This window comes from Amblyraja radiata, chromosome 29, assembly GCF_010909765.2.
Source record: "Amblyraja radiata isolate CabotCenter1 chromosome 29, sAmbRad1.1.pri, whole genome shotgun sequence".
Classification (NCBI taxonomy): Eukaryota; Metazoa; Chordata; class Chondrichthyes; order Rajiformes; family Rajidae; genus Amblyraja; species Amblyraja radiata.
Window position 1 is genome coordinate 28,852,954 of NC_045984.1, and position 14,180 is coordinate 28,867,133.

General features: G+C 48.4%; 1 protein-coding gene across 5 annotated transcripts in view; it reads left to right on the forward strand.

Annotated features, from left to right (window-relative positions):
* Positions 1 to 3,839: 3,839 nt before the first annotated feature.
* The window catches only part of ssbp4 (single stranded DNA binding protein 4), a 140,425-nt gene continuing 130,084 nt past the window's right edge, over positions 3,840 to 14,180 (forward strand). For 3 of the 5 annotated variants that reach the window (XM_033047070.1, XM_033047071.1, XM_033047074.1), the window contains exons 1-4: positions 4,022 to 4,077; positions 4,832 to 4,904; positions 5,060 to 5,121; positions 13,858 to 13,942. In XM_033047070.1, coding sequence (XP_032902961.1) covers positions 4,022 to 4,077; positions 4,832 to 4,904; positions 5,060 to 5,121; positions 13,858 to 13,942 — 276 coding nt within the window. Of the gene's footprint in view, positions 4,078 to 4,270; positions 4,661 to 4,831; positions 4,905 to 5,059; positions 5,122 to 13,857; positions 13,943 to 14,180 lie in introns of those variants that run through there. The other 2 variants (XM_033047073.1, XM_033047072.1) reach the window with 2 other exon arrangements.

The following is a 14,180-nucleotide window of genomic DNA, read 5'->3' on the forward strand; positions in this document are numbered from 1 at the left end:
GAAGAGGTCCTGAAAGGAGAATTTAGGGAGTTAGGAGGGGAGTTAAAGAGTAGGACAGCAAAGGTAACAATCTCGGGATTACTGCCTGTGCCACGCGACAGTGAGAGTAGGAATGGAGCGAGGTGGAGGATAAATGCGTGGCTGAAGGACTGGTGCAGAGGGCAGGGATTCAAATTTCTGGATCATTGGGACCTCTTTTGTGGAAGGTGCGACCTGTACAAAAAGGATGGGTTGCACTTGAACCTGAGGGGGACCGATATCCTGGCGGGGAGATCTGCAAAGGCTACTGGGGAGACTTTAAACTAGAATGGTTGGGGGGAGGGACTCAAATAGAGAAAGCTATTAGACAGTGTGTGAGGCAGGAGGCAGAGAAGGAAAGCATTCAGACCCAACATGTAGGGGGGAAAGAAGAAAACAATAATAAACAGAGAATAAGAGGTGGTGGGGTTCTTAAATGTGTGAGCAGAGAAACAGAGGGGTGTAAAATGCGGGCGGAAGCAATAGGTAGCAAGGTGAAAAGTAAAAGTGGCAGGCAGACAAATCCAGGGCAAAAATCAAAAAGGGCCACTTTTCAACATAATTGTATAAGGGGTAAGAGCGTTGTAAAAACAAGCCTGAAGGCTTTGTGTCTCAATGCAAGGAGCATTCGTAATAAGGTGGATGAGTTGAACGTGCAGATAGCTATTAATGATTATGATATAGTCGGGATCACGGAGACATGGCTCCAGGGTGACCAAGGCTGGTAGCTGAACATCCAGGGATATTCAATATTCAGGAGGGATAGAGAGAAAGGAAAAGGTGGTGGAGTAGCGTTGCTGATTAGAGAGGAGATTAACGCAATGGAAAGGAAGGACATTAGCTTGGAGGATGTGGAATCGGTATGGGTAGAGCTGCGAAACACTAAGGGGCAGAAAACGCTGGTGGGTGTTGTGTACAGGCCACCTAACAGTAGTAGTGAAGTTGGGGATGGCATCAAACAGGAAATTAGAAATGCGTGCAACAAAGGCAAAACAGTTATAATGGGTGACTTCAATCTACATATAGATTGGGTGAATCAAATTGGCAGGGGTGCTGAGGAAGAGGAATTCTTGGAATGTATGCGGGATAGTTATCTAAACCAACATGTAGAGGAACCAACGAGAGAGCAGGCTATTCTAGACTGGGTATTGAGTAATGAGGAAGGGTTAGTTAGCAGTCTTGTTGTACGTGCCCCCTTGGGCAAGAGTGACCATAATATGGTTGAGTTCTTCATTAGGATGGAGAGTGACATTGTTAATTCAGAAACAACAGTTCTGAACTTAAAGAAAGGTAACTTTGAGGGTATGAGACGTGAATTGGCCAAGATTGACTGGCAATTAGTTCTAAAAGGGTTGACGGTGGATATGCAATGGAAGGTATTTAAAGACTGCATGGATGAACTACAAAAATTGTTCATCCCAGTTTGGCAAAAGAATAAATCAGGGAAGGTAGTGCATCCGTGGATAACAAGGGAAATCAGGGATGGTATCAAAGCAAAAGATGATGCGTACAAATTAGCCAGAAAAAGCAGCATACCGGAGGACTGGGAGAAAGTCAGAGACCAGCAGAGGAGGACAAAGGGCTTAATTAAGAAAGGGAAAATAGATTATGAAAGAAAACTGTCAGGGAACATAAAAACTGACTGCAAAAGTTTTTATAGATATGTGAAGAGAAAGAGATTAGTTAAAACAAATGTAGGTCCCTTGCAGTCAGAAACAGGTGAATTGATCATAGGGAACAAGGATATGGCGGACCAATTGAATAACTACTTTGGTTCCGTCTTCACTAAGGAAGACATAAATAATCTGCCGGAAATAGCAGGGGACTGCGGGTCAAAGGAGATAGAGGAACTGAGTGAAATCCAGGTTAGTCGGGAAGTGGTGTTGGGTAAATTGAATGGATTAAAGGCCGATAAATCACCAGGGCCAGATAGGCTGCATCCCAGAGTACTTAAGGAAGTAGCTCCAGAAATAGTGGATGCATTAGTGATAATTTTTCAAAACTCTTTAGATTCTGGAGTAGTTCCTGAGGATTGGAGGGTAGCAAACGTAACCCCACTTTTTAAGAAGGGAGGGAGAGAGAAAACGGGGAATTACAGACCAGTTAGTCTAACATCGGTAGTGGGGAAACTGCTAGAGTCAGTTATTAAAGATGGGATAGCAGCACATTTGGAAAGTGGTGAAATCATTGGACAAAGTCAGCATGGATTTACGAAAGGTAAATCATGTCTGACGAATCTTATAGAATTTTTCGAGGATGTAACTAGTAGAGTGGATAGAGGAGAACCAGTGGATGTGTTGTATCTGGACTTTCAGAAGGCTTTCGACAAGGTCCCACATAAGAGATTAGTATACAAACTTAAAGCACACGGTATTGGGGGTTCAGTATTGATGTGGATAGAGAACTGGCTGGCAAACAGGAAGCAAAGAGTAGGAGTAAACAGGGTCCTTTTCACAATGGCAGGCAGTGACTAGTGGGGTACCTGCAAGGCTCAGTGCTGGGACCCCAGCTATTTACAATTTATATTAATGATCTGGATGAGGGAATTGAAGGCAACATCTCCAAGTTTGCGGATGACACTAAGCTGGGGGGCAGTGTTAGCTGTGAGGAGGATGCTAGGAGACTGCAAGGTGACTTGGATAGGCTGGGTGAGTGGGCAAATGTTTGGCAGATGCAGTATAATGTGGATAAATGTGAGGTTATCCACTTTGGTGGCAAAAACAGGAAAGCAGACTATTATCTAAATGGTGGCCGATTAGGAAAAGGGGAGATGCAGCGAGACCTGGGTGTCATGGTACACCAGTCATTGAAAGTAGGCATGCAGGTGCAGCAGGCAGTGAAGAAAGTGAATGGTATGTTAGCTTTCATAGCAAAAGGATTTGAGTATAGGAGCAGGGAGGTTCTACTGCAGTTGTACAGGGTCTTGGTGAGACCACACCTGGAGTATTGCGTACAGTTTTGGTCTCCAAATCTGAGGAAGGACATTATAGCCATAGAGGGAGTGCAGAGAAGGTTCACCAGACTGATTCCTGGGATGTCAGGACTTTCATATGAAGAAAGACTGGAAAGACTTGGCTTATACTCGCTAGAATTTAGGAGATTGAGAGGGGATCTTATAGAAACTTACAAAATTCTTATGGGGTTGGACAGGCTAGATGCAGGAAGATTGTTCCCGACGTTGGGGAAGTCCAGGACAAGGGGTCACAGCTTAAGGATAAGGGGGAAATCCTTTAGGACCGAGATGAGAAGAAACTTTTTCACACAGAGAGTGGTGAATCTCTGGAACTCTCTGCCACAGAGGGTAGTTGAGGCCAGTTCATTGGCTATATTTAAGAGGGAGTTAGATGTGGCCCTTGTGGCTAAAGGGATCAGGGGGTATGGACAGAAGGCAGGTACGGGATACTGAGTTGGATGATCAGCCATGATCATATTGAATGGCGGTGCAGGCTCGAAGGGCCGAATGGCCTACTCCTGCACCTATTTTCTATGTATCTATGTATCTACTCCTGCACCTATTTTTGTCTATTGTCTATTGTATAACTCTAGACATGTTGGCTGGGGCCAGTTTAGAGTTTCCAAGGTACACAAAAATGCTGGAGAAACTCAGCGGGTGCAGCAGCATCTATGGAGCGCAGGAAATAGGCGACGTTTCGGGCCGAAACCCCCTTCTTCAGACTAGAGTTTCCACACTTGTATTGTTTGAATCTCTGGCTGTAGCTGCTGGAGCTATGGAGAGCTACACCCGGCAGATGGAGCTGGCAATCTGCGAGAAGTGGAAGGGAGACACACACACACACATTCCCATCCAACACACACACACACACACACAGAGCTGGTTGGAAATGCTGTGGATCGAGTCGGTTTCAAGTCGCCCTTGCCAGAGTGTGTCTGTGCGTTGCCCATTGGTCTGGCAGCGCCGCTCGCATGCATCTATGGAGATGGCAAGCCTCTGCTCCCTCGCTTGACAGGTGCGCGCTCGGGCTTTAAGAAGCAGACAGCGGCAATGTACAGCAAAGGGAAAGGATGCACGGTTCCCTCGGACGGCCAGGCCAGAGAAAAGTAAGTGGCAACAGATAGGGAGAGAGGGAAGGAGAGAGGGGAGCAAGGAAAGAAAGAGAGAGAGTGAGAGAGAAAGGGAGAGAGAGAAAAAAAAACCTCAGACTCTCTCTCTCTCGCTCTCTCTCTCTCTGCAACCTCTGTGTGGGAGAGAAGGGAATTTTTTTTTTTTTTTAAAGAGGAGAACTGGATTTTTTTTTGTTCCTCCTCCCGGGGAAACGCTGCTGCAGGGACGGGGAGGGAAGGGATTTCCTTGCAAAGTTTTGCATTTTAAAACGTCTATCCTCCCTTGCGTTTTAACTCTTTGAAATCTACCCATAATTGCGGATCGTCCGCGAAAGCTCCGCTGAAGATATCACCTCGCCGGCTGCGTTTTAATGTGGTTTTATTTGACGGGGGGGCGAATTGAGAAAAATTCAGAATTCAGAATTTCTTCCATTTTAAAAAAATAAATCTTTTTTTTTTTTTTTCCACCCCCGACTCGTTCGTTTTGGAAATCTTTTGGAAAATTTAGATTCCATATTATTGGGGGAAAAAAGGGAAACGTATTCGCAGCCGGGGGAATGGTTTGTAGCTGTGATAAGATGTAAATATTTGGTGTTTGTGTGTGTTTTTTTTGCAATGTGTCTTTTCCACGGAATGTTTTTGCGTTTCATACAGAAAAAAATATTCTTTACAGGATTTTTTTTTTAAAGAAAAGTTGATTTCTTCTAATGTGTGTGTGTGTGTCTCTCTGTCTCTCTCTCTCTCTCTGTAGGTTAGCGCTGTATGTATACGAATATTTACTCCACATTGGGGCACAGAAATCCGCACAGACTTTCCTCTCGGAGGTGAGTAATCCCAGTCTTCCAAGGTTGAAATTTGGGATGACTATTTAAAAAAAATAATTAAAAAAAAAATTAAAAAATTCAGTCTTCCTGATTTTTTATAAAACTCTTGGGGGAAAAAAAAAAAAAAAATTCTCTCCCCCTCTCCTTGTTTTTAGATACGTTGGGAAAAGAATATTACTCTGGGAGAACCGCCTGGCTTCCTGCACTCCTGGTGGTGGTAAGTTTTAACTCACCGCGCCGGAGTTTTTAATTTGGAAGTGTGTGTGTGTGTGTGTGTGTGCTTTCTCTATCCCACCGACTTCCAGGCTCCTGAAACAAAGGCTGCCTTCGTCCAGATGGTCAGAACTCTGCTCCCTGCCTCTGTATCCTGGTTCACTCCCCCCCCCCCCCCCCTCTCCTCCTCCTCCTCCTCCTCCTCTCCCCCCCACTCACACACTTTCTCCCCCTTCCCCCCCCACTTCACACACTCCCCTTCCCCCCCCCCCTTCCCCCCCACTTCACAGACTCCCCTTACCCCCCCTCTCCCCCCCCTTCCCTCCCCCACTCTCCCCCTTCTCCAACCCCCCTCTCGTCTGAAAAAGTGTACCAACCAGATATGTCACCAACACGTCTTCCTCCAGAGATGCTGCCTGCCTGACCCTCTGAGTTACTCCAGCAACTTTATAGGCAATAGACACAATAGGTGCAGGAGTAGGCCATTCGGCCCTTCGAGCCAGCACCGCCATTCAATGTGATCATGGCTGATCATCCCCAATCAGTACCCAGTTCCTGCCTTCTCCCCATATCCCTTGACTCCGATATGTTTAAGAGCCCTATCTAGCTCTCTCTTGAAAGCATCCAGAGAACCTGCCTCCACCGCCCTCTGAGGCAGATAATTCCACAGACTCACCACTCTCTGTGAGGAAAAAGTGTTTTCTCGTCTCCGTTCTAAATGGCTTACTCTTTATTCTTAAACTGTGTGTGCCCCTGGTTCTGGACTCCCCCAACATCGGGAACTTTGTGCCTATCTTTGCCACACACACACACACACACACACACACACACACACACACACACACACACACACACACACACACACACACACACACACACACACACACACACACCAGCATCTGCTGTTCCTTGGGGCGAGGTGTGACCAGCTTTCCTGCTCCTCCTTTCGATCAGAAGATGGTCTCCACATCCTTCAGGAGAAAGGTCCCGGCACAAAACATCGCCTTTCCATTCCCTCTCTACGGATGCTGCCCGACCTGCTGAGTTACTCCAGCAGTTACTCCCCAGTTTAATGACATCCTTCCTGAGCATGTACGAAGGAACTGCAGATGCTGGCTTAACACTGAAGATAGACACAAAATACTGGAGTAACTCAGCGGGTCAGGCAGCATCTCTGGAGTGAAAGAATGGGTGGCGAAGCCTTTGTGTCAAAACCCTTCTGGAGTCGGGAGTCCAGAACCGGGGGTCACAGTTTTAGAATAAGGGGTAGGCTATTTTAGGACTGAGATGAGGAAAAACCTTTTCACCCAGAGAGTTGTGAGTCTATAGAATTCTCTGCCACAGAAGGCAGTGGAGGCCAATTCACTGGATGCTTTCAAGAGAGAGTGACATTTAGCTCTTGGGGCTAACGGAATCGAGGGATATGGGGGGAAAAAGCAGGAACGGGGTATTGATTTTGGATGATCAGCCATGATCATCTTGAATGGCGGTGCTGGCTCGAAGGGCCGAATGGCCTACTCCTGCACCTATTTTTTTTGTTGATGTTTCAATGTTTCTTCAGAAGGTAGTGCTGGAGAAACTCAGCGGGTGCAGCGGCATCTATGGAGCGAAGGAAATAGGCAACGTTTCAGGATGAAACCCTTCTGGAAATAGGCAACGTTTCGGGACGAAACCCTTCCGGGTTTCGTCCCGAAACGTTGCCTATTTCCTTCGCTCCATAGATGCTGCTGCACCCGCTGAGTTTCTCCAGCATTTTTGTCTACCTTCGATTTTCCAGCATCTGCAGTTCCTTCTTAAAGAGTCCTTCAGAAGATGTCGTTTATCTCTCTAAGTTGCTCCAGTATTTTGTGTCTACAACCAGATCTCTGCACTGTACTCCAAAGGTGGCCTTACCAACATCTTATATATGATGCCCCTTCTCCAATGTACCCAATGCCCTGAACAATGCAGGCAAGCATGCTAACACCACCTCGCCACCCTGCCCACCTGTGTTGCCCCCTTCATGGGCCTCTAGGTCCCTCTATTCTGCAATGCTCCCCAGGGCCCTATAGTTTACTGTGTAGGTCCTGCCCTAATACAGACAGTAAGAGCATAGGATCATAGATGTTGACCATAGGCCATAAGACAGTGGAGCAGAGTTAGGCCATTCAGCCCATCAAGTCTGCTCCGCCATTCAATCATGGCTGATCTATTTATTCCCACTCAACCCCATTCTCCTGCCTTCTCCCTGTAAGGGGGATAAGGGGGAAATCTTTTAGGACCGATTTGAGGAAAACATTTTTCACACAGAGAGTGGTGAATCTCTGGAATTCTCTGCCACAGAAGGTAGTTGAGGCCACAGTTCATTGGCTATATTTAAGAGGGAGTTAGATGTGGCCCTTGTGGCGAAAGGGATCAGGGGGTATGGAGAGAAGGCAGGTACAGGATACTGAGTTGGATGATCAGCCTTGATCATATCGAATGGCGGTGCAGGCTCGAAGGGCCGAATGGCCTACTCCTGCACCTATTTTCTATGTAACCATTGGCAACCCGTACTGGACAGAAATCTTATCAATCTGCTTTAAAAAATACCCCATGACTCATAATGAGTAGAACATGTTGCACAAGAACAGGCCATTCGGCCCATCATGTCTGTGCTGAGCATGATGCCAAGAGCAACTCTTATCTGCTTACACCTTCACAAGGCCGGCACGGTGGCACAGTGGTAGAGCTACCACCTTAGCGTCAGAGACCCGGGTTCGATCCTGACTACGGGTGCTGTCCGTATGAAGTTCTTCGTTCTCCCTGTGACTACCTGCGTGTGTTTTCCCGAGATCTTCGGGTTTTTTTCCCCCCACACTCCACAAAGATGTACAGGTTTGTAGGTTAATTGGCTTGGTATAAATGTACATTGTCCCTAGTGTGTGCCGGGTAGGGTTAGTGTGCGGGGATCGTTAGTCAGTGCGGACTCAGTTGGCCGAAGGGCCTGTTTCCATGCTGTGCCTCTAAACAAACTCAATGCTAGCATTTATTTCAAGAGGGCTTGTACACAACCGCAGCTGAGGCTCTAGAAGGCGCTGGTCAGGCCGCATTTGGAATATAGTGAGCAATTTTGGGCCTCATATCTGAGGAAGGATGTGTTGGCTCTGGAGAGGGTCCAGAGGAGGTTTACAAGAATGATCCCAGGAATGAGTGGGTTAGCCTATGATGAGCGTTTGTCGGCGCTGGGCCTGTGCTCGCTGGAGTTTAGAAGGATTAGCGGGGACCTCATTGAAACCTACAGAATAGTGAAAGGCTTTGATAGAGTGGATGTGGAGAGGATGTTTTCACTAGTGGGAGAGTCCAGAACTAGTGATCATAGCCTCAGAATTAAAGGACGTTCCTTTAGGAAGGATATGTAGTAATTTCTTTAGTCAGATGGTGCTGAATTTGCGGAATTCTTTGCCACAGAGGCTGTGGAGGCCATTATTGGATATTTTTAAGGCAGAGACAGATAGATTTTTGATTAGTACGGGTGTCGGGGGTTATGGGAGAATGGGGTTAGGAGGGAGAGATAGATCAGCCATGATTGAATGGCGTAGGCTAGATGGGCCGAATGGCCTAATTCTACTCTTATCCCTTATGGCATGACTAAATTAAACTATATGTCAGAGTGAGGCTCAATGCAAATTGGAGGAACAGCACCTCATATTTCGCTTGGGTAGCTTACACCCCAGCGGTGTGAACATTGACTTCTCTAACTTCAGATAGCCCCTTGCTTTCCCTCTTTGGATGATCAGCCATGATCATCTTGAATGGCAGTGCTGGCTCGAAGGGCCGAATGGCCTACTCCTGCACCTAGTCTTACTGTCTCCAACTACATTCTATCTCTGTCCCGCCCACTCCTCTGTCATCAGTCCGAAGAAGGGTCTCGACCCGAAACGTCGCCCATTCCTTCTCTCCAGAGATGCTGCCTGTCCCGCTGAGTTACTCCAGCATTTTGTGGAAACCAAACATAGACATATGTAGCAGGAAAATCGTCCCTTTGGTTCAATGAAACGGTGGGGGCGTTTATAATGTACATGGGTGTAGATCTGCCTCTGCCTCAGCCTCGCCTCACACGACATCATAGTCATTCTCTCTCTTCCTCCTGTATTCATCCCGTCTCCTCATGAAATCTTCCAACCCATTTGCCTCAACCACTTCCTTTTAAACTGTTGCGCATTCTCACTGCGTAAAGATATCTCTCCTCGTTGCTATTATGGTAGAAACAAGGAACTGCAGATGCCGGTTTACAACAAAAAAAGACACAAAGTGCTGGAAACATAGAAAATAGGTGCAGGAGTAGAGGCCATTCGGCCCTTCGAGCCTGCACCGCCATTCAATATGATCATGGCTGATCATCCAACTCAGTATCCTGTACCTGCCTTCTCTCCATACCCCCTGATCCCTTTAGCCACAAGGGCCACATCTAACTCCCTCTTAAATATAGCCAATGAACTGTGGCCTCAACTACCTTCTGTGGCAGAGAATTCCACAGATTCACCACTCTCTGTGTGAAAAATGTTTTTCTCATCTCGGTCCTAAAAGATTTCCCCCTTATCCTTAAACTGTGACCCCTTGTCCTGGACTTCCCCAACATCGGGAACAATTTTCCTGCATCTAGCCTGTCCAACCCCTTAAGAATTTTGTAAGAGTAACAGAAAGCTGTGGAGGCCAAGGCGTAGGATATCTTCATGGCGGAGAGTGATAGATTCTTGATCAGTATGGGTGTCGGGAGTGAAGGCAGGACAATTGGGTTGTGAGGGAAAGATAGATCAGCCATGATTGAATGGCAGAGTAGACTTGATGGGCCGAATGGCCTATTTCTGCTCCTATAACGTATGACCTTACTAACTCAGCGGGCCAGGCAGCATCGCGGGAGAGCATGGATAGGTGACGTTTCAGGTCGGGGCCCTTCTTCAGACTCTTCATGCTTCCAAGTTTGGGGATATTCCACAAGGAAGTCTTCTCTTCATTTATCCCGCCCAGACCATAATATGTTTGGCCAAGCTCCATCACCATCTTTTTCAGAGAAAGAAGTCACAACTTGATAAACCTTTACAGATAGTTAGGTTTGTGGTACCTTTCTTGCAGGTTGTGTATGTAACAGAAGGAGCAGACGGGTTAAGTGAAAGTGGGTTGGTTGGAGGATTGTGTGGGTGGAAGTACTTCAACAGGTGAATTAAGGCTAACAGCGTGTTTCTGTTGATTTCTCTGAGATCTTTGTGCGTTGAGATTCCTTTACCCTATGTTGGGTCTCGGAGCTATCGCTAATGATAAACGGTTGTTCCGTAATTGTGACATTACCTGCTCGCAGCCTTCCATGAGTGTTCAGTTTAGAGACACAGCGCTGAAACAGGCCCCTCGGCCCACCGAGTCCGCGCCGACCAGCGATCCCCGCACACTCACCATGATCCTACACACATGCCAGGGACAATCTGCAATTATACCAAGCCAATTAGCCTACAAACCTGTACGTCTTGTACTAGTGAGACCACACCTGGAGTATTGTGTGCAGTTTTGGTCCCCTAATTTGAGGAAGGACATTCTTGCTATTGAGGGAGTGCAGCGTAGGTTTACAAGGTTAATTCCTGGGATGGCGGGACTGTCATAAGCTGAGAGAATGGAGCACCTGGGCTTGTACACTCTGTAGTTTAGAAGGATGAGAGGATATCTCATTGAAAGGGCTTGGACACGCTAGAAGCAGGAAACATGTTCCCGATGTTGGGGGAGTCCAGAACCAGGGGCCACACAGTTTAAGAAAAAGGAGTAAGCCATTTAGAATGGAGACGAGGAAACTTTTTTTCTCACAGAGAGTGGTGAGTCTGTGGAATTCTCTGCCTCAGAGGGCGGTGGAGGCAGGTTCTCTGGATGCTTTCAAGAGAGAGCTAGATGGGGCTCTTAAAAATAGCGGAGTCAGGGGATATGGGGAGAAGGCGGGAACGGGGTACTGATTGGGGATGATCAGCCATGATCACATTGAATGGTGGTGCTGGCTCGAAGGGCCGAATGGCCTACTCCTGCACCTACTGTCTATTGTTTTTGGAGTTTGGGAGGGAAACCGGAGAAAACCGGCGCAGGTCACGGGGAGAAAGTACCCGCCAGGCAGGAGGTACAGAAGTGTGAAAACGCACACCTCCAGATTCACGGACAGTTTCTTCCCAGCTGTTATCAGGCAACTGAACCATCTTCTCACCAACTAGAGAGCGGTGCTGAGCTACCCTCTACCTCTTTGGAGACCTTCGGGCTATCTTTAATCGGACGTTTAACTTGGACATAGTACAATGCAGCCAAGGAAGGCCACAATGAACAAGATGCCATGATCTCATCTGCCTGCACATAGACCTCCATGCTCCGCACATCCATGTCCTTAAAGCCCACGGTACGAGTTCATTCCAAGAGTTCTCCCCGAGTTTGCCCTGATTCGAACTCGGAGATTTACGGTAATGGCCGCTCGTCGGTACTCGGGGCTCTCGTGGACATTTTTCAACATGTTGAAAAATCTTCACGAGTCTTCCCGAGCTTACCTGCCGTTAGCGAGTCTTCCCGAGTACCTGACGGTAGCGTTACGAGCCGCGAAGAGACGTCCCCGAGCTCCAACGTACCCGCTACGTTCATTCTCCGTGCTTACCACGAGTTTGATTTTTTTTAAACTCGGGAGAGATCTTGGAATTAACTCGTACCGTGGGATAGGGGTATTATTCAACAGTCTCTTAAATGCCACTACCGTACCTGCCTCTACCACCGCTCCTGGCATTGTGCCCACCATACCCTGCAAATCCCCTTTAAAGATGCTCGGCTGACAAAGCTACTGCCTCATTGTGCAAGAGGCCCGAGTTCCATCTTGACCTCGGGTGCTGCCTGTGTGGAGTTTGCACGTTCTCCCTGTGACTGCGTGGGTTTCCTCCGGGTGCTCCGGTTTCCTCCCACGTCCCAGAGACGCGCGGGTTTGTGGGTTAATTGGCCTCTGTGAATGGCCCCCTATTGTGTCGGGAGTGGGTGCGATGGCGGGATAGCACAGAACCAATGTGAACGGGTGATGGATGGTCGCTGCACGCTCGATGGGCTGAAGGTCCTGTTTCCACGCTGTATCTCTGAACCAAACCAAACTTTGACTCGCTCACCCCAAGGAGCAGAAACCGAGCCTCTCTAATCTCTCTGCCTTCCTTGACATCTCTCACTGGCATTTGATTGTTCGTAGATTAAATGGACTTGACCTAAAATGGACTTTCCTTTCTTCTTCCCGCCCCCCCCCCCCCCCACCACATCAGTCTGAAGAAGGGTCTCGACCCGAAACATCACCTATTCCTTCACTCCTTAAATGCTACCTCAACCACTGAGTTTCTCCAGCATTTTTGTCTGAGCAGTTTACACCCCAGCGGTATGAACATTGACTTCTCCAATTCTCTCTCCTTCCCCACCCTGTCCCAGCTCACCCACAGCCCACTGTCTCTGCCTCTTCCTATCTTCTTCCCAACCCCCCACCCCTCCCCCCCCCCCGCAGTTCCACATCAGTCTGAAGAAGGGTCTCGACCCGAAACGTCACCCATTCCTTCGCTCCATAGATGCTGCCTCACCCGCTGAGTTTCTCCAGCATTTTTGTCTACCTTTGTTGAACTTCTGAGAAAATGTCCAACTTAGACGCGCCTCTTGTTCTCAACCAGTGTACTGAGTGAGGAAGTAGACCGTGGAATGGAAGGGCTAGGTTTGGTTTATTGATACAGCACACAAACAGGCCCTTTGGCCCACCGAGTCCACGCCGACCAGCGACCAGCCCGTACACTAGGTCCATGTTATCCCACTTTCGCATCCACTCACTGGGGCCCAATTAACCAACAAACCCATGCGTCTTTGGTCGACAAAAGTGCTGGAGAAACTCAGCTGGTGCAGCAGCATCTATGGAGCGAAGGAAATAGGCAACGTTTCAGGATGAAACCCTTCTGGAAATAGGCAACGTTTCGGGCCGAAACCCTTCCGGGTTTCGTCCCGAAACGTTGCCTATTTCCTTCGCTCCATAGATGCTGCTGCACCCGCTGAGTTTCTCCAGCACTTTTGTCTACCTTCCATTTTCCAGCATCTGCAGTTCCTTCTTAAACACATGCGCCTTTGGGATGTGGGAGGAAACCAGAGCACCCGGAGACAACCCACGTGGTCACCGGGAGAATGTGCAAACTCCGTACAGACAGTACCTCTAGTCAGGATCGAACCCGGGCAGGTCTCTGGTGCTGTGAGGCAGCAACACTACCGTTGTGCCACAACACAATTTCGGTTACAATTGAGGTTGGGACGGAGGGCCAGGGTTGAATGTATGATTGGAGTGTGAGTGTGTGTCTCGCCCTCCCATGCGGGAGCTGGCTGGGACAGGGTGGGGTGGGGTGGGGGGAGATGGGATTGTGATTGGGGTGGGTTTGGGGTATGGTGGGGTGGGGTGTGTTTGGGGTATGGTGGGGTGGGTTTGGGGTAGGGTGGGGGGGCTTGGGGTAGGGTGGGGTGAGATTGGGGCGAGATGGGATTGTGACTGGGGTGGGGGTGGGATTTGGGTGGCAGGCATGGGGGTCAGATTGGGTGGGGTGGGATGGGGTCCAGTAACACCAGGATGGGGAGGGGGGACGTGATATGTGACCGGTTTCTTGTTTGCCAATGTTATGAAGTGACTGGACTGCATGAGCTGGGAGCCAGTGGTGGATGTTTAGTGATGATTTCTCTCACTCTCTCTCTCCATCTCTCTCCCCCCCTCCAGTGTGTTCTGGGATCTGTACTGTGCAGCTCCTGATAGACGGGAAACCTGCGAGCACTCCAGCGAAGCCAAGGCCTTTCACGATTATGTGAGTTTTATGTTAATTTTATTCATTACGGAAAGAGGTTTCTGTCGCGTTGGAGGCAAATATCTCTCTTGGCAGCAAAGGCTCTGCTTGTCCCAGTGGTCCCTGTGTGCCTGCAGCAGTCTGGGTCTGTCTGTGCCTGGGGCTTCCTGTCTGTGTGTCTGTCTGTGACTGTCTTTGTGGGTGCCAGTGTGTACCAGCTGTGGGATGTGTCTGTGCGTGTCTATCTCTGATGTGTATA